Source organism: Rhinolophus sinicus, linkage group LG14 (genome assembly GCF_036562045.2).
Source record: "Rhinolophus sinicus isolate RSC01 linkage group LG14, ASM3656204v1, whole genome shotgun sequence".
NCBI classification, from domain to species: domain Eukaryota; kingdom Metazoa; phylum Chordata; class Mammalia; order Chiroptera; family Rhinolophidae; genus Rhinolophus; species Rhinolophus sinicus.
The window spans coordinates 55230858-55245752 of NC_133763.1; the positions used below are offsets into that span (position 1 = coordinate 55230858).

At 46.5% G+C, this 14895-nt stretch overlaps 1 protein-coding gene and 6 non-coding genes across 7 annotated transcripts; 6 read left to right on the forward strand and 1 right to left on the reverse strand.

Annotated features, from left to right (window-relative positions):
• Positions 1 to 2794: 2794 nt before the first annotated feature.
• On the reverse strand, positions 2795 to 2867 carry TRNAK-UUU (transfer RNA lysine (anticodon UUU)). The gene has a single exon. It is a non-coding gene; the product is annotated as a tRNA-Lys (tRNA).
• Positions 2868 to 3741: 874 nt separating this feature from the next.
• Positions 3742 to 3813, forward strand: TRNAA-CGC (transfer RNA alanine (anticodon CGC)). The gene has a single exon. It is a non-coding gene; the product is annotated as a tRNA-Ala (tRNA).
• Positions 3814 to 4332: 519 nt separating this feature from the next.
• On the forward strand, positions 4333 to 4406 carry TRNAI-AAU (transfer RNA isoleucine (anticodon AAU)). Its single transcript has one exon. It is a non-coding gene; the product is annotated as a tRNA-Ile (tRNA).
• A 1094-nt stretch (positions 4407 to 5500) lies between these two features.
• Positions 5501 to 5572, forward strand: TRNAP-AGG (transfer RNA proline (anticodon AGG)). Its single transcript has one exon. It is a non-coding gene; the product is annotated as a tRNA-Pro (tRNA).
• A 1231-nt stretch (positions 5573 to 6803) lies between these two features.
• Positions 6804 to 6876, forward strand: TRNAK-CUU (transfer RNA lysine (anticodon CUU)). Its single transcript has one exon. It is a non-coding gene; the product is annotated as a tRNA-Lys (tRNA).
• A 1096-nt stretch (positions 6877 to 7972) lies between these two features.
• On the forward strand, positions 7973 to 8062 carry TRNAY-GUA (transfer RNA tyrosine (anticodon GUA)). The gene is given in 2 exon segments: positions 7973 to 8009; positions 8027 to 8062. It is a non-coding gene; the product is annotated as a tRNA-Tyr (tRNA).
• Positions 8063 to 10998: 2936 nt separating this feature from the next.
• ABT1 (activator of basal transcription 1) lies at positions 10999 to 13581 on the forward strand. The gene is made up of 3 exons (XM_019714165.2): positions 10999 to 11285; positions 12308 to 12513; positions 12667 to 13581. Exons 1-3 carry the CDS (start codon positions 11045 to 11047, stop codon positions 13021 to 13023), a joined length of 804 nt encoding a protein of 267 aa, XP_019569724.1. The 5' UTR covers positions 10999 to 11044; the 3' UTR covers positions 13024 to 13581.
• The last annotated feature ends 1314 nt before the right edge of the window (positions 13582 to 14895 follow it).

The following is a 14895-nucleotide window of genomic DNA, read 5'->3' on the forward strand; positions in this document are numbered from 1 at the left end:
AAATAATTATACCGGGAAACAGTTATCAAACAATTAAAATAATTTGCAATATAGTAATATGTGTGCTTTTTCATTAATACAATGTATTAAATATTAAACATTAAATATTAACACCGAGCTGTGTTAAAAAAATAATTATACCGGGAAACAGTTATCAAACAATTAAAATAATTTGCAATATAGTAATATGTGTGCTTTTTCATTAGTATAATGTATTAAATATTAAACATCAAGATCGGCCTTATGACAACTGTAATTTTGAAATAGTTAATTAAGTAGGAGATATTTGTAACAACTGTATTGTGATATGAAAATGTCTGTGATTTTTCTTGGTGACAAAGCCACAGGTACTTCTCTTCAGCTTGTAGTTTGTTGCCTACATTCATAGGTGAAGGATATGCTAAATTTCAGTTACAGTTTAGAGATTTTAAAGATGTAAATTTTTTTTTCCTCATCCAAGTTCACCAGTCCCCAAGAAACCCTGCAAAAATGCTTAGCACAGTGTCCGGCTCCTGGCAAGTCCCCCTCCCCCCATTTAGATATCAGTAATGTTATTATTAGGTTTTTTACTCCAGCTCAAGTTTCCTCTAGGTGACATGATGGAGTTAATCACATGAAGTGCTGGATTGGCACAAAGATAAATTAGAGTTCAGCCCATTAATTCATATGTGTTAACCTAAAATAAGAGGCCAAAGTGAGAGGCAACAAGCATTGACTTGAGATCAATAAGAATAGCTATTTGGGAAGCACTGATTCAGGCAGGAGCCCAAATAGTGTTCCGATGCGGAGACAAAGGCAGTGGGTATTTATGAGAGGGGGAAGGGGAACAATTCCACCACTAGAAGGAAGGCATTGCTATTGGTGCAGATAAGCTAACATGCAATGCTAACTCCAAACAATGTTTTTAATTTTCAGTCCAGTAGCCATCAGTCCAGTAGTTATTTTATCTGCTTTCTAGTTATCTTTGCAAACAGTTCTTTGGGGCACAGTGTTGTTTTATGTCCAATTTGAAGATTATCTTGCCCTGTTTTAACATCCCAAAGGTGGAGACGTAAGATGTGCAAGGCAGTTTCTCTGGGACGGCAGCCCCGGCTCCGTTTATATTATTTTTACATTTTCCCACATTTTGATTAAGGTCTTTCCCTGAAAGCATCGCTGATCAAGCATTGGAAAGCAGCACTGATGGGTTATTAAAGCATCGTTTCAGGTGGCTCATTTTGGGTATGTCATACCTGTGCCAGTCCCTCGTCACCAGGAAGGCTCAGCCCTTGGTGTGACCTTGGTGTGACATGTCCCACATACGAAGGAAAGTGTTTTCCTAGGGGTTTTAGGACACATCTGAGCAACAAGAGCGGCAGCACAGAGGAAGGCTATGCCACCATGTTTCCTTCAGGGCAAACACCTGTAGTTTCTGGAGGTTTCTCGTATGAAGTCTCGTGGGCCTCACTGATCATCTCAAAGCATTGAGTAACCGTTATCAGAGTGGTGTCTTTATAACACCGAGCTGTGTAAAACAAAGATTATGACAGCAAAATTTTCTAAAATAGCAAAATGCTAAGTCCAACTGAACCTGGCAGTATGTGAGGGCAGTCAGTTGAAGATTTCTCTTTATAGTTAGAAATTAAGGGGGAAAAGGAAACAGTAACTATTACAGTGAATGCTTGGCCTCTCATATTATTTATGAGATAGGAAGGAATTAAAGTAGGAGAAAAAGGGAAAAAGGAAAAATGAAGGTGTGGATTATACAGGCCTGCCCTGGAATCGTAGGTTAGCTGTCCATAATACATGTTGTTTGCATTATTGACTCGTAGCTTTAATTTCAGATCCTCTCTTGGTTGACTAGTCCAGTTTGTGTGTGTGTGTGTGTGTGTGTGTGTGTGTGTGTGTGTGGTTTTGTGCTCATTTGACAATTTTTAATAGCAAGGAAAAAGCTAATTTCTCTGTTATCTTGTGGCTCTATTAGGGTGAATGTTCAGCTTTGGGCAATTACCAAGTGAAGTCTCCATCAAGGGCTGCCAAGCAGGGCAGGGACAATGTTGGTGCCTGTGCACTCAGGTGACGGGCGGCTTTGGGTCACTCCAGGACAGGGGACTTGGAGTTAGGGGAAGGGGTGGAGCAGGCAGCATAACACCCATCACCCTGCACTCTATGTCACATTTCATCTGTATGACTACCCTACAGCCCAGTGTTTCCCAAGGAGGTGGACTTGAAATTAATTTAATAGTGGGTGGCACCCAGCATTTTAAAGAATAAGATAGAATCTGAGATGCCATCAGAATGTAGTGCACATGGCAAGAGTAAGTGGTAATTCAGGCAAGCGTTGTTGCTGTTACATGGGTAGGTCTGGGTCTAGAGGTAAACTCAACTTCAAACTGATCCTGGCCAGAAAAGCCTGGAAGCCACTGCCACTAGGCCATGAGTTCTGAGTGCCAGGCCCACCATCTCAGTCGGGTTAACTTGGGCGTCCCCGGAGGTGATCAGAAAGAAACACGCTGATATAGGGAAGAGGGAGCAGTTTTGCGCTTTTGTTGCTTTTCAAGAACGAGTTTGACTTTGATAACTGGTGACTATTGTTTGTGAAACTTGTGCTCTAGATAAAATGTTTTATGTGCTGTTATTTCCAACCACCTTACTAAAAGGCCCTTCTATTTCCCTAACAGGTCCTAATTTATGAAGTCTATGTTGTGCTCAGGATTCCCTCTCATTTTTTAGAGAATTCAACCTGTTTGTTGAGAACACCTTCTTTCCTCTTCATTGTTGGGATAAAATTGCAGAATGGGGAAGAAAAGGAGGACGCCCGAACAGGGACTTGAACCCTGGACCCTCAGATTAAAAGTCTGATGCTCTACCGACTGAGCTATCCGGGCTCATACTTCAAACATGCCCACCACTTCAACTGTGGTCAATTTAACTATATATTTGAATGTGAGCGTGATTTTAGAGGTTTTACCTGTGATTCCCATTCAGAGCTGGTCGTTCAAAAAATGTTTATTAATACCCCAATAAGCATAGAAACTCAGCCACAACGAGGGTTGTCTTTAAGACCGAGGTCAGCCCTGTAACATTAATTATAATGTTCCCCAAATTCTATCTTTATATCTCTATCTATCTATCTATCTATCTATCTATCTATCTATCTATCTATCTGCTATAATATATGTATAGATACTGTACAAGTATATATAGAGATACATTTTAGAATGTATAGAAGTCAGAGCAGTCAAAAACTACAGAACTGTGGCCTTCCGTTCCTAGGCTTCCTGGAGAAATAGCTCAAATATTCTACATTTGGGTCCCAACAGACCACTTGCAAAAGGAAGCCGATCCGCCGCTGTGATTTAACGGGTTTATTGAATCATATCTTCCGCGGCACTTTGGACACGTGAATATGGATCGACCGACAGAGGGAACGCTTTGGTTTTGTGCTGGGCCTCAGCTGTCTATGGAGAAAAGAAAACAAGGAAAGAAGCTGTTAAGGGAGAGTCGCGCTCTGCTTTTCCTGGTCATCTTTTCAGATACTTAACTCTTTCCCTTATTCTCTAGGTTAAGCGCTGCCAAGGGTCGAATGGCTGCAAGGCTTCCTCCATTTGGAATACCGATTACGGTTGTCTCATTTCAAGGTTTTGCTAAATACATGGAAAATTTAGCTTTAGTATTCAGAAAAAAATCTTACCATTGCCCGAGGGTAAAAATGGGCTTAAAAGAGTTGGGAAGAATTACAGCCGAAAGTGTTGAGGGGCAGGGGATGTAGCTCAGTGGTAGAGCGCATGCTTCGCATGTATGAGGTCCCGGGTTCGATCCCCGGCATCTCCAAGTCCCTTTTGTCTATACAATCAGACGTTACATTTTTAAAATGTCCAATCATACCATCTATTCTTGTCTTCATTAATGTCTTACGGTGTTCGTTTAGCCACTGCGTATAGAACTGTATATGTAGAGGGGGAAATAGGATTACTTTTGGGTATTTTGGAATATCTTTATCTGAAACGAATGAAATAGGAAAGAGAAAAACACACCCAATGGAGCGGCCGAAGAGGAACAACCTGGAGAATTGTCTGGGACTCAATAAATTAACGGCCATCTGTGGTGTCTGCTGGTTGGGACCCAAAGGACAGAAGTCATTTTCGCCCGAGATCACAGAAAGGGGAGGAGGCGTATTGTTAGCTTCGCGCCACGGCTCGGAAACCAGGCCCAATGTTGGAAGAAGGAGGAGCTCAGTTGGGGGTGGGCGAGTCCAACTGCTCCGATGCTTCATGCTATTGGTCACAGGAAAACAACGTCAAGAACCAGCGTCCCTTCTTGGAAGCTATTTGGAGAGGCTTTCTCGCAGCTGGCCGGTTAGCTCAGTTGGTTAGAGCGTGGTGCTAATAACGCCAAGGTCGCGGGTTCGATCCCCGTACGGGCCAGTCCTCCTTTTTGTGCTGCGATTGCTTTTCCAGAGCGAAGGAAAAACCTGGTCCTGGACCCTCTTAGGAGACTGCCGGCTGCGTCTGCGCAAGTGCCGACCCGCCGAGGGAACCCAGAGCACCTACCTGCGCCAGCCGTTGCTCAAGACGTTTGCCCCGGAGACACCTTAGCAGTTTCTAATTTCATCTGAGGGAGAGAGTGTCACCACTGCTGTGGCCAAAGACTTTCCTCGAAATATCTGAAACATAGTCAAGCCCTGAGTGACTGAAATGAGGGCTGGTGTGAGCCGGCGGGACCCGCGTCTCCGAAGCTCAGTAGGGTCCCCATCCGGGTGGATCGTCCCTCACACAGCCCGGGAGGAATCCCATCCTGAGAGACGCAGTTTGTGACTTTGCTCACGTGAAAAAGGACGAGCCCTTTAACCGGACCACGCCGTCCGTCACCGACCTGTCCCTCTGTCCTGTCATTTCCTGCTGGGACGCCTCTCGAGTCAGCCTTTTTCCACCAAAACAGACTTTCAGCGCCCTAATTATGTATCCCCTTGTTCCTCGTGCAGCTCGTGTCCCTCATTTATTCACGACCTCACAGCTTCATATACTACTGAGTGAATGTTCACCTGTGTTCACAATTTTCCGTGGAAAATGCTGAGATCGAGCAAGAACTCCAAGTGGGTTTTGGGAACGCGCGGGGGCCGGTTCAGTCCCGAGTTTACAGCTGCAGTGCACTTAGGGACCTTGTCAAAATGCAGCCTACGGGCCTTGCTCCAGAGAAAGGGCACAGGTTTCTGTATTTCTAACAAAGGCTAGGATGAGTCAGCGACCTTTGAGAAATGGGTTTTATACAGTCTTTAGAAGATTGGGTTGCGGGAAAATCCGGGGAACTTCTGAGAGAGAGTCATGTTGACCTGGTTTTCAAAACAGGAAGGGAGGGAGCAATGGAAGTGGGGGGAGGGGGAGGGAGAGGCGGGGAGGAGGAAGGAGGGGGAGAAACAGAAAATATCACTTATAGTTATACACATTAATACATAAAACATACAAAACACAGAGAAATTCACTAAATATTTAAGACTTTCAGGAAACAAGCCCTTGTAAGTGGCTCGTTGGTCTAGGGGTATGATTCTCGCTTAGGGTGCGAGAGGTCCCGGGTTCAAATCCCGGACGAGCCCACCTTTTATTGTTACTCTACTGAACTTTTTTGTCATAAAGGGTTAAACTTCTCACACAACAGAAATTGGGACCGCTGCCATTCAACGAAATTAAACTGCTGTTCGTTCATGTAAAAATGGGCAGGCTGGATCTGCACTTAATCCCAACACGTAACTTGATAATTCCTCTAAAAACATAAGTATTTTTTTCATTTTGGCTTGTATTCAGTTTTTCATCAGGTCCAAAGTGACTCTTGCAAAGGCAAATGTTTCCGCTTCTTCCTGAAGTTCCGCCCCCAAGGTTGTGATCGTGTGAAATGTACAGGGAGATGACGGCCACATCTCAATACAGTGTCATCCATCATTCATTCCCCACATGAGAGACATGGGTTTAAATGGAAAAACCAAAACCCTGCACTATAGAATTGAGGTGTTGGGAACCTTGGCTACTTTATTTCTTCTCGAGGACAGCGTTGAGTATTCCCCCCATCGCTCAGGACATGGGGCTCTGCGTCCTTGTTGAGAAGGGGCAGATTCTCTCTCCTGGAGCGTCCCAAGGTGCATTCATCAAGCAGGTGTTTGTTGAGCATCCATTATATTCAATAAGCTTTTGCGGTTAGTGGTTGACAAAACATACAAAAAAAAAATCACTGGATCCTATGTTCCTGTGGTTGTCACGTATTTTATATGAAAGCAAAATTGCGAACCCTCACACCCTTTTCTGTGAGTATCCGCCTAGAATGTGGGAAAGGACAACAAGCAAAAGGGGCCTGAACAGGAGGAAGAAAACCGCAGAGATTTTCTTCAGGGCCACGTCCACATAGGGCGGCAAGAGGGGCGAGAGCTGGCTGGCTATGGACACCGAGACGGAACTGCACAGAGGGCCCAGGGGAGTGTCTGGGCTCCAGGACCTGGGTCCTCCGGAGCTGTGCGCGGAACCACGTTGGAAACCAGGTGTGGAGCACTGAGTGTCGGAGTTGGGGTCACTAGACTTATTCCGAGATTCCGACTCTGGGATCCCGGAAACATTTTGTGGTCTGCACTACAGGTTGGTGAGCATGGGGTAAAGGGGAAGAGGTAGTCGAAGTGGGTGGAATGCATGTTAATAATTTCAGAGAATATTTCTTTGAGTTTCATGTCATCTTGAATATAAGACAAAAACAATCCTATAAAATCCAGAATTCTATGTTCTCAGTGGGCCCAAGAAAAATTTCTATTTCCTATAGTAAATTAGGAAAGGCCCGCTACAGATGCCCGGCTAGCTCAGTCGGTAGAGCATGAGACTCTTAATCTCAGGGTCGTGGGTTCGAGCCCCACGTTGGGCGTTTATTTTTGTCACACTCTTCACCTCCTAAACTACGACCCTGGCCGTTATCAACATGGAAGTTTAGACTAGAGCATGGCGAGCGGCTGCAGTTCCTGGCTCTGCCCAGCTCTTTCGGCCTCACTGCAACGCCAGAGCCTAGGCTCATCGCCCCCTGGCCAGGGGTGCTCTGTCCTACTGTTTGGATACGTGGTCTGTGGGAGGGCGAGCGCTCTGCACAGGTTAGCTCCTCAGGTGATTCTGAAGCACCATCCCCACCATAAAAGGTCTAGGGGTGCAGAGATATTGGAAAAGGTAGACTGAAGGTGGAAAAATCATCCGAAGGACAGAGGCTCAGGGCCAACAATGTTCTTGGAGAGTTTTGAGTGTTGAGAGTCTTTCAGCTTCTTTGGACTAGTTTTATCATTCTGTTGCTTCTCTCATTAACAGATCTTTTGACAAGTATTTTTTTTTTTACATTTGTATGAATCATATATTTAACTTTTTGAAAAGCATACTTTGACAAATGGATAATACTAAATAAACCTATAAAAAAGGATAACTTATTCAGTCAATTGGGGCTAAGGAGGAGATAAAAGTTTATATTTAATTCATTCAGATTGGCCCCTCTCACAATAGATGTTTCATGAAGACTTGAAGAGGTTAATGTCCAAATGAAGTGATCGGCAACTTGCTTTTAATTCCTATTCAGAAAAACAATCATTCTTTGTGCCCTAGAGGAGCAAACGAAGCCTGGTCTCAATGTGCTACTTGTGCAAGGGGGACCACTAGTCCTGTGTTTGGCTCCACTGTATGACAATGCAACGATCTTTAAAGGAATGTGAAGGAGAACAAAGCAGTCCTGAGGTCGCCTTTCATTAACAAGAGAGTAATAGCCGTTTTGAGCTTCAGACAGGCGCAGAAAACTAGACAAGCTTACATTTGCAAAATTTACCAGTATAATTTACCAGTATTTGAATGATAATGCTTTCTACTTGTGTTAAGAAAAATAATCGAAAACTACTGTCAATAGCACAGATGCTCGAGGCCGCGAGCACGCGCATTTGCCACACTAGCGCAGAGTTGGCAGGCGCGGAGGGGACACGACTGACGTGCTTCCTTCGATAGCTCAGTTGGTAGAGCGGAGGACTGTAGTGGCTAAGCATTCAGGCATCCTTAGGTCGCTGGTTCGAATCCGGCTCGAAGGAGCTCATGTTTTGCTTCGTTTTTCATTCCCCCCCCCCCCCAAACAGGTCTGTCTCAGTCCTGTGGGTCATCGATGCGCATCTATTTCAGACTGTCCTTGTTGTGCAGCGAATCTGTTTTGATATAATTTTTCTCCGTAAGCCTGACTGATGGACGCAACCACTCGGCAACCTCGCAGTTCACTCAAGCAATACCGGTTCCAGGGAGGACACAGGAAACAGCGGAAATGATCCAGGAGCGCCATCGCGTGGGCACTGTGCGCCACGCACACGGCGGCTTTAACAGCCCAGTGTGGCGGGTACCAAAGCCAGTCGGCGCCTGCCGAAAATAGTGGGCTGCAAAGGACTGAGTAAGGTGGCGCCTCCTATTCATGCAACTGTGCCTAATGTCGTCACCATATTGGACGCTTCCCCCGTGGTCCTAGGAAGTAGGGTGACAAGTGGGACCTGGCAATGCCTTCTTCAGCTGTGTCTCCAGTGCAGCCAACGGGTGACCAAGCGAGCTACTTCCCTGCTGATGAAGCGCCCTTGCTGACCACTCAGGGCACCTTGCGGAAGACGGGGTGGTGCCGTGAGATTGTAAGAGCCGGTCACGAGGGGTGGAATGTGGAGGAGAGACTGCTCCAAGGTGTGACCGCTGCCTGACCCATGAGCTGGATCCGGGCCAGAGGGGAGATTGCTTACTGCAACCCCTCTTGGAGACTATCCATATCCATGTTCCTCCGGACATAAGCCAGCACCCACCATATCAAGTAATTTGTGTACCTGGTAGAAGTCACATACTACCCCTGTGACCAATCCCCTTTCCCTGTATAATTTTCTGGCGCCTGCCAAGCGACACAGGGACCCGGTTCGTCTTGCAGCTGCCAACAATGCACCGCGTATGTGATAATGAACTCTATTAATGACTAGATGGAGTGTGGCAGCCTCTTTCTTGGGTCTTTCCCTGCCCTCCATTTCGGGAGGCAGATTTTCAGACCCAGGACCTTGGTCAATATCGTTTTTCTTTTTCCCTCTTTCCATCAAATTTAATTCATTCATGTGCTTCTATTAGGATGATGTCCTCAATTTAAGAACTTGACTTAACAAATGGCAAATGAATACCCCCAAGAAAAAGGGACCCATCGAAGCACATAGCCTAAGTCAATAAATCACACCAGGATCGTTGTCCTCTAGTGAATTACCTTTTCAGAGCAGAAAAGATGTCATACATTTAAAAGGTAAATTGTGCAATACGTCAAAAAGCAGTAAATGACATAGGAAAAAAGGAGTAACTGAGGAGGTAGAGCCACCTGGAGCAAGGGTTGGGTGAAGGATTAAATGGGCTGCTCTGGGAAGAGCTAATTTTTTGGTATGGTTTAGAGACGTTTTTACACTATTCATCTTTATCTTTGCTTACAAAAGTCCTCCTCCATCTCCTTAATAGGTTTGTTTATTTTATTATGCCACTGGTGATAGTGTAACAGTATAAAACTCCTTTTTTTCCCCACAGAACTTGAGTCTCAAAAGAGAGATTATGAAAAAATAGGATAAAATGAATTAAATCAGTGGTTCTGCCTCTATTTGGGGGTAGGACTCCTAGGGATTGAAAGAATGTACCACCTGCAAGAATGGACATTTTTAATCATTAGGAATAAAAATTGAGGCCTTTTTGTTTATCCTGAAGGCATAGGGAGCCCTTAAAGTTGCTCACCAATTGTGGTTACCTATTGAGATTTTAAAAAAGTTACTCCAGTGGCACTATGACAGTGGAAACTAGGGATGGACAGGGATACGGAAAAGGATTTGGGGGTCTGGGGGACAGAGCAGAGGTTATCTAAAAGATCACATGAGAGATGGTGGAAGGTGGGATCGACATTGTCTGACAGCAGCAATGGAGACATTCAGGGTTTCTAAAGAGTGATCATCACCCTCTACTGCATAACAGATGATGCTGGTCTGAGTCCAGAGACTATTCCAGCCTCCCAAGCAGAGGCTGCCACAAAGCAAAGGCCTTTCTCTGGGAGGCAAGAGCAGGAATCCTGAATCATGAATCCATATTTGGACGCCACGCAAATGGGAAATTTACTTTGATCAAGTAAGTTAGTTGATGTAATGATCTTACAAACACTTCCACACAAACATTCTACATTTTAAAAACACTACGTGTTCATATTTATCCATTTGGGTACTAGATCCCTTCCCACTCTCAAGGAGACATTCCAGCTGTTGTCCTGGTTCTCACTGGAGTCAGGACCAAGTATCTGTGATATAAATATGAAACGAATAATGTGTCAGTAAACTGTGTAATAGGTGCCAAATAAGTTTTTAAAATAAAAGAAATAATTGTCCCATATTTACATTTTTAAGAGATCTTAGTCACAAAATCAAATTTGAAGTGAATATTTAAACTATTCAGAACTGCAATTTTCAAAAATTAAATCTAATTAAAATTTCAAAACGTATTATTTGCAAAGTTAAACTACATTTTCAAAACTGAAATTTAAAAATATTCAACTCTCCGTTAATTTTTTAAAAATAAAATTTCACAAGTCAATTTTAAAAAGTGAAATTTAAGTAAGCTTTAAAAGGTCACAACTTGGATACCTTGGGTAAAGTGTTATTTTGGTCCTAGAACACACAAAAACCTTTCCCTCATTCCCAAAACTTCCAGAAGAGCCTGCCGCAACCCCCTTTTTGCATCTCACAAAGTATTCAGTAGGGTGTTACACTGTGGATCGGCCTTTTCCGGTCCGCGGATCCAGCTCGCCAGTCAGACTAGTTCCGCTTTCTTAAGCCTCGGATCGGCTCTCCGGTTTGAATCTCCCGCGGACCTGAGTCTCACTTCCGGCCTCTTCACGCATTCTGAATCCACCCACGCCGCCCAATCTAGCTTTTCATTGGTCAGCACCCCCACTGGTTCCGCCCCATCGCCGCAGGCTGGCGCACAGTGCGCGTCAGACGTCACAGTGCTTTACGGCTGTCGTGCTTCACGTATCTGCAAGCATGGAGGCAGAGGAATCAGAAAAGGAAGCCGCAGAGCAGGAGCCTCTGGAAGGGACAGACCGGGAACCAGAGGCGGAGGAGGAGCAGGAGGAATCCGAAGAGGCGGCTGGCGGCGCCAAGAAGCGGGTGGTTCCAGGAATTGTGTACCTGGGCCACATCCCGCCCCGCTTTCGGCCTCTGCACGTACGGAACCTTCTCAGCGCCTATGGCGAGGTTGGGCGCGTCTTTTTCCAGCCAGAAGGTAAGTAAGTGCGCGGGTCCGAGGCTCTGAGGGGTAGTTGTCGGTGGGACGCAGGTCTCTTAAGGCCGGGGCGGGACGGTAGCGTTGTAGGCCTGTTCTCAGAGAGCTAACTTTTGGGTTTTAATCCCGCCTCCGCCCACCCCTCTTTGCTGACCTGAATTTACCAGTTTATTACATGAGTACAGTCTGAATAAAATTCTAAGTGGCTTTTCACACAACTGAAGACATACCGCTGCCATCGCGGCCCAGGTGGAGAGACACTACGTGATCAGCCGCCCGTGAGTCCCACACAGGCACTAATTGGAGTTGGAGTTGGCCGGTGCGGGTTCTGAATGGACTATCCGGGCAGACGTGATTAAGGAGTGCTAACCTGAAAAGTCAGGGTCTCTGAAAGAGGCAACAAGCATTTGTTTGAGAGCAATGAGAATAGCTATTAGGGAAGTCCTGGTCCAGGCGGAAGCCCACACAGTGTTCTGATGAGACAAAGACAAGGGGTATTTATGAGCAAGGGAAGGGGAACGATTACATCAGTAGACGGAAGGCGTTGCTCTTGATGTGGAAAAGCCAACGTAGTGACGCTAATTCTAAACAGTATTTTACATTTTCAGTCCAGTGGTCACAATGTCTGCCTTCTTGTTATCTTTGCAAACAGTTGTTTGGGGCACATTGTTGCTCGAGGCTCGGTCCAAAGGTTATTTTGTGCTGTTTTGACATCTCAGAGGTTTGAGATGTAAGACGTGCTGGGCAGTTTTCTGTGGGATGGCGGCTCCAGCTCCGTTTTAAAGTGGCGGCTCTGTTTTGAAGTGTCTCGGTTCATATTTTGACAGGATTGACATTGAGGAAAGGATTTAATTAGACCTGGGGAGAAAGGGTGGACTTTGCAGTCCTCCCCTTCCTGGCAAAGACCTTGAGGTGGAACCCTGGCCGGGTCGGGTAGGTGTCTAGAACTCGGTGAGTGGGTGGTGCAGATGAGTGGGTGCTGCGTCGGTCTCCTTGACTGCTGCTCTGTCTTGGGCGCACAGACGGTTTCGTGCGGCGCAAGAAGAAGGCAGCAGTAGTGTCGGCCACGGGAGGAAAAAAACGGGCCAAGTACAGCAAGGACTACACCGAGGGCTGGGTGGAGTTCCGGGACAAGCGGGTAGCCAAGCGTGTGGCCGCCAGTCTGCACAACACGCCCATGGGCGCCCGCAGGCGCAGCCCCTTCCGTTACGACCTGTGGAACCTCAAGGTAAGGGGGTAGGCGTGTCTGCGCATCTCATCTTCCCGCCTTCCCAACCCCAGCCCGGGCACCTCTGTGACCTCTTGTTGGCCCTCTCCCCTCGATTTTCTCTCCCTCCTTGTCCGGCTCTACCCAGGTCTTTTCTTGTTTTCCTGTCTGCAGTACCTGCACCGATTCACCTGGTCCCACCTAAGTGAGCATCTTGCTTTTGAGCGACAGGTGCGCAGGCAGCGCCTGAGGGCTGAGGTTGCCCAGGCCAAGCGTGAGACTGACTTCTACCTTCGAAATGTGGAGCGTGGGCAGCGCTTCCTTGCTGCTGATGGGGACTCTACCCGCCCGAATGGCTCCTGGGCCTTCGCTCAGCGTCCTACTGAGCAGGAGCTGAGGGCCCGAAAGGCAGCTCGGCCAGGGGGGCGTGAACGGGCTCGCCTGGCCAACGCCCAGGACCAGGCCCGCTCCAACCGAGGGCTCCTTGCCAAGATCTTTGGGGCCCCACCACCCTCAGAGAGCGTGGAGTAGCCTTCACTGGTCAGGGACCCTTGAGGCACAGGGAGTTTCCTGCCACTTCCAGGCCCAGCCCAGTGTTCTGTCTACTTGCTGATGACCACCCCAGCAGACATTCTGTTGTGTTTCTCAGACCGGGAGTCTGGTGAATGTCCAGACATAAAAGTTTTGTGGGTGCTTGGCTGCTTATCTGCTGCCCATTGGGGCCCTCTAGAAATCCTGCTTCCCAGCCTCAGGAAGAGCCTTACATCGAGTTAGAGTGTAATGGTTAGTCCAGGCAGCTGTTTACCAACCATAGGGATGGGCAGCAGCACCATCCTGTTATTTTGGAGACTAACAGGGATGGGGGTTCACGGGGTGGGACTGGCTCGGGAGCCACCTTTGAAATGTATCTATAGAAAAGCAAAAATGCATTTTTAATACGCCTTTGTAGTTATCGGAGATAAGTTCCAACTTCCATCTCCTTGTGTCCGATTCGCTCACCTTCACTGCATCCCCTGGTCTGGTCTCAGGACTGCCCCATTCAACCTGGACCCTTTTGTATTTATCTAATAAATTTCTTAGCCCATTTTATCAGTGTCTAATTTGGCATTGACTAAGTCATTACGAGGATGTGAGGGACAGTCGGTGATCCTTGGCATTACATCTGCAGGCCACAAGGAACAGACAGATGTTTTAAGAAGCAAATGTACAGAAGTACTGTAGGCGTCGTGGTGGGTAAGGGGAGTGGGGCCCTGGCAGGGCATGGCTGCCATCTGGAAGGAGCCGTACCCTCAGTGTGCAGCCGATTCCTGCCAGTCTTCACCAAGTTTTCCAGGTCATTCCCGAAAAGTGACAGAAGTCTGAACTACGATTGCAAACAAAGCTCAGGCATGGGGTGTTGGGTTCAGACCATTGCAGATGTATGCGAAGCCTGGGAGGTGTGGGCGCAGTGACTCCCGCAGGTGCACCTCAGTGCTGGGGTTTAGATGGGGGAGGGTCACAGACAACATGCAGAGCAGCCCCTGGGGGCCAGAGACTCAGTGTACGCCACTAGGCCTGAAAAACAGGTCACGAGAACTGATAAAGAAGTCTGCACACAGCCTCTTGGAGTCCGAGACTCTGGTCAGTATCGAGACATCAGAGCTGGGCGAGTAGTAGCAGGTCATGCTTACAAAATCCTAAACAAATCCATTAGCAAATTCACTGTAGTAATATCTGCATATATCCAGTAGCATAACTGAGTGGGACTTATCTCACAGGAGAATACTAATAGATATATTGGGCTGCATTATCCAATTCAGTAAGAGAAAAAACAATCACAATAGTTGCAAAAGTTCAACTAAATTTAATACTCTATAATGATAAAAACCTTTAGCAATTCAATAAGTTTCTTTAACCTAATGAGAGGCTTCCAGGATGTTAGCTGAATGGATTCTGAGAATCCTAAAGCTTTGCACATTTGAACCTCAGTGGGGATATTTATCCCAACACTCAAGGTCACAATGACAGGGTAGGTCTTACCACCACCCCTTAGACCAGAGGCTTGGAAGAAATGTACATATTTGGGGGCCAATGTTAAGTAAATGCTCATTTGTGATTTCTGTCATCCTGGCTCTACCCCCATTTAATTCTTGTAGAGATAGACTGCACAGTTGGTGAACTGTCAGATGCACAAAATGTTGGCTGATGGCTCTGCTCTTTCCTGCCTGAGTTCACCCACAAACCTCAACCCTATACATTTACTCATGGTGAGGAACCCTACAAACCAGAGCGAGAGGGAAGAGAGTGTTCCCTGTGAATTCGGAGCCCTGCCTGGACTAACCTGTCCACCCAGCATCTTTAGAAGGACGTGTTTCTTGGCAGGACCTGTTGTCCTTCACGCATTATGCTGAAGAGGATACTGAT

What these genes read in the sequence shown, in the direction of transcription:
- ABT1 (XM_019714165.2), top strand. Translation starts at nt 11,045, where the DNA reads ATGGAGGCAGAGGAATCAGAAAAGGAAGCCGCAGAGCAGGAGCCTCTG. An exon ending in CGTCTTTTTCCAGCCAGAAG is followed by an intron (nt 11,286 to 12,307) that starts GTAAGTAAGTGC and finishes TTGGGCGCACAG; the next exon opens with ACGGTTTCGTGCGGCGCAAG. An exon ending in ACGACCTGTGGAACCTCAAG is followed by an intron (nt 12,514 to 12,666) that starts GTAAGGGGGTAG and finishes TCCTGTCTGCAG; the next exon opens with TACCTGCACCGATTCACCTG.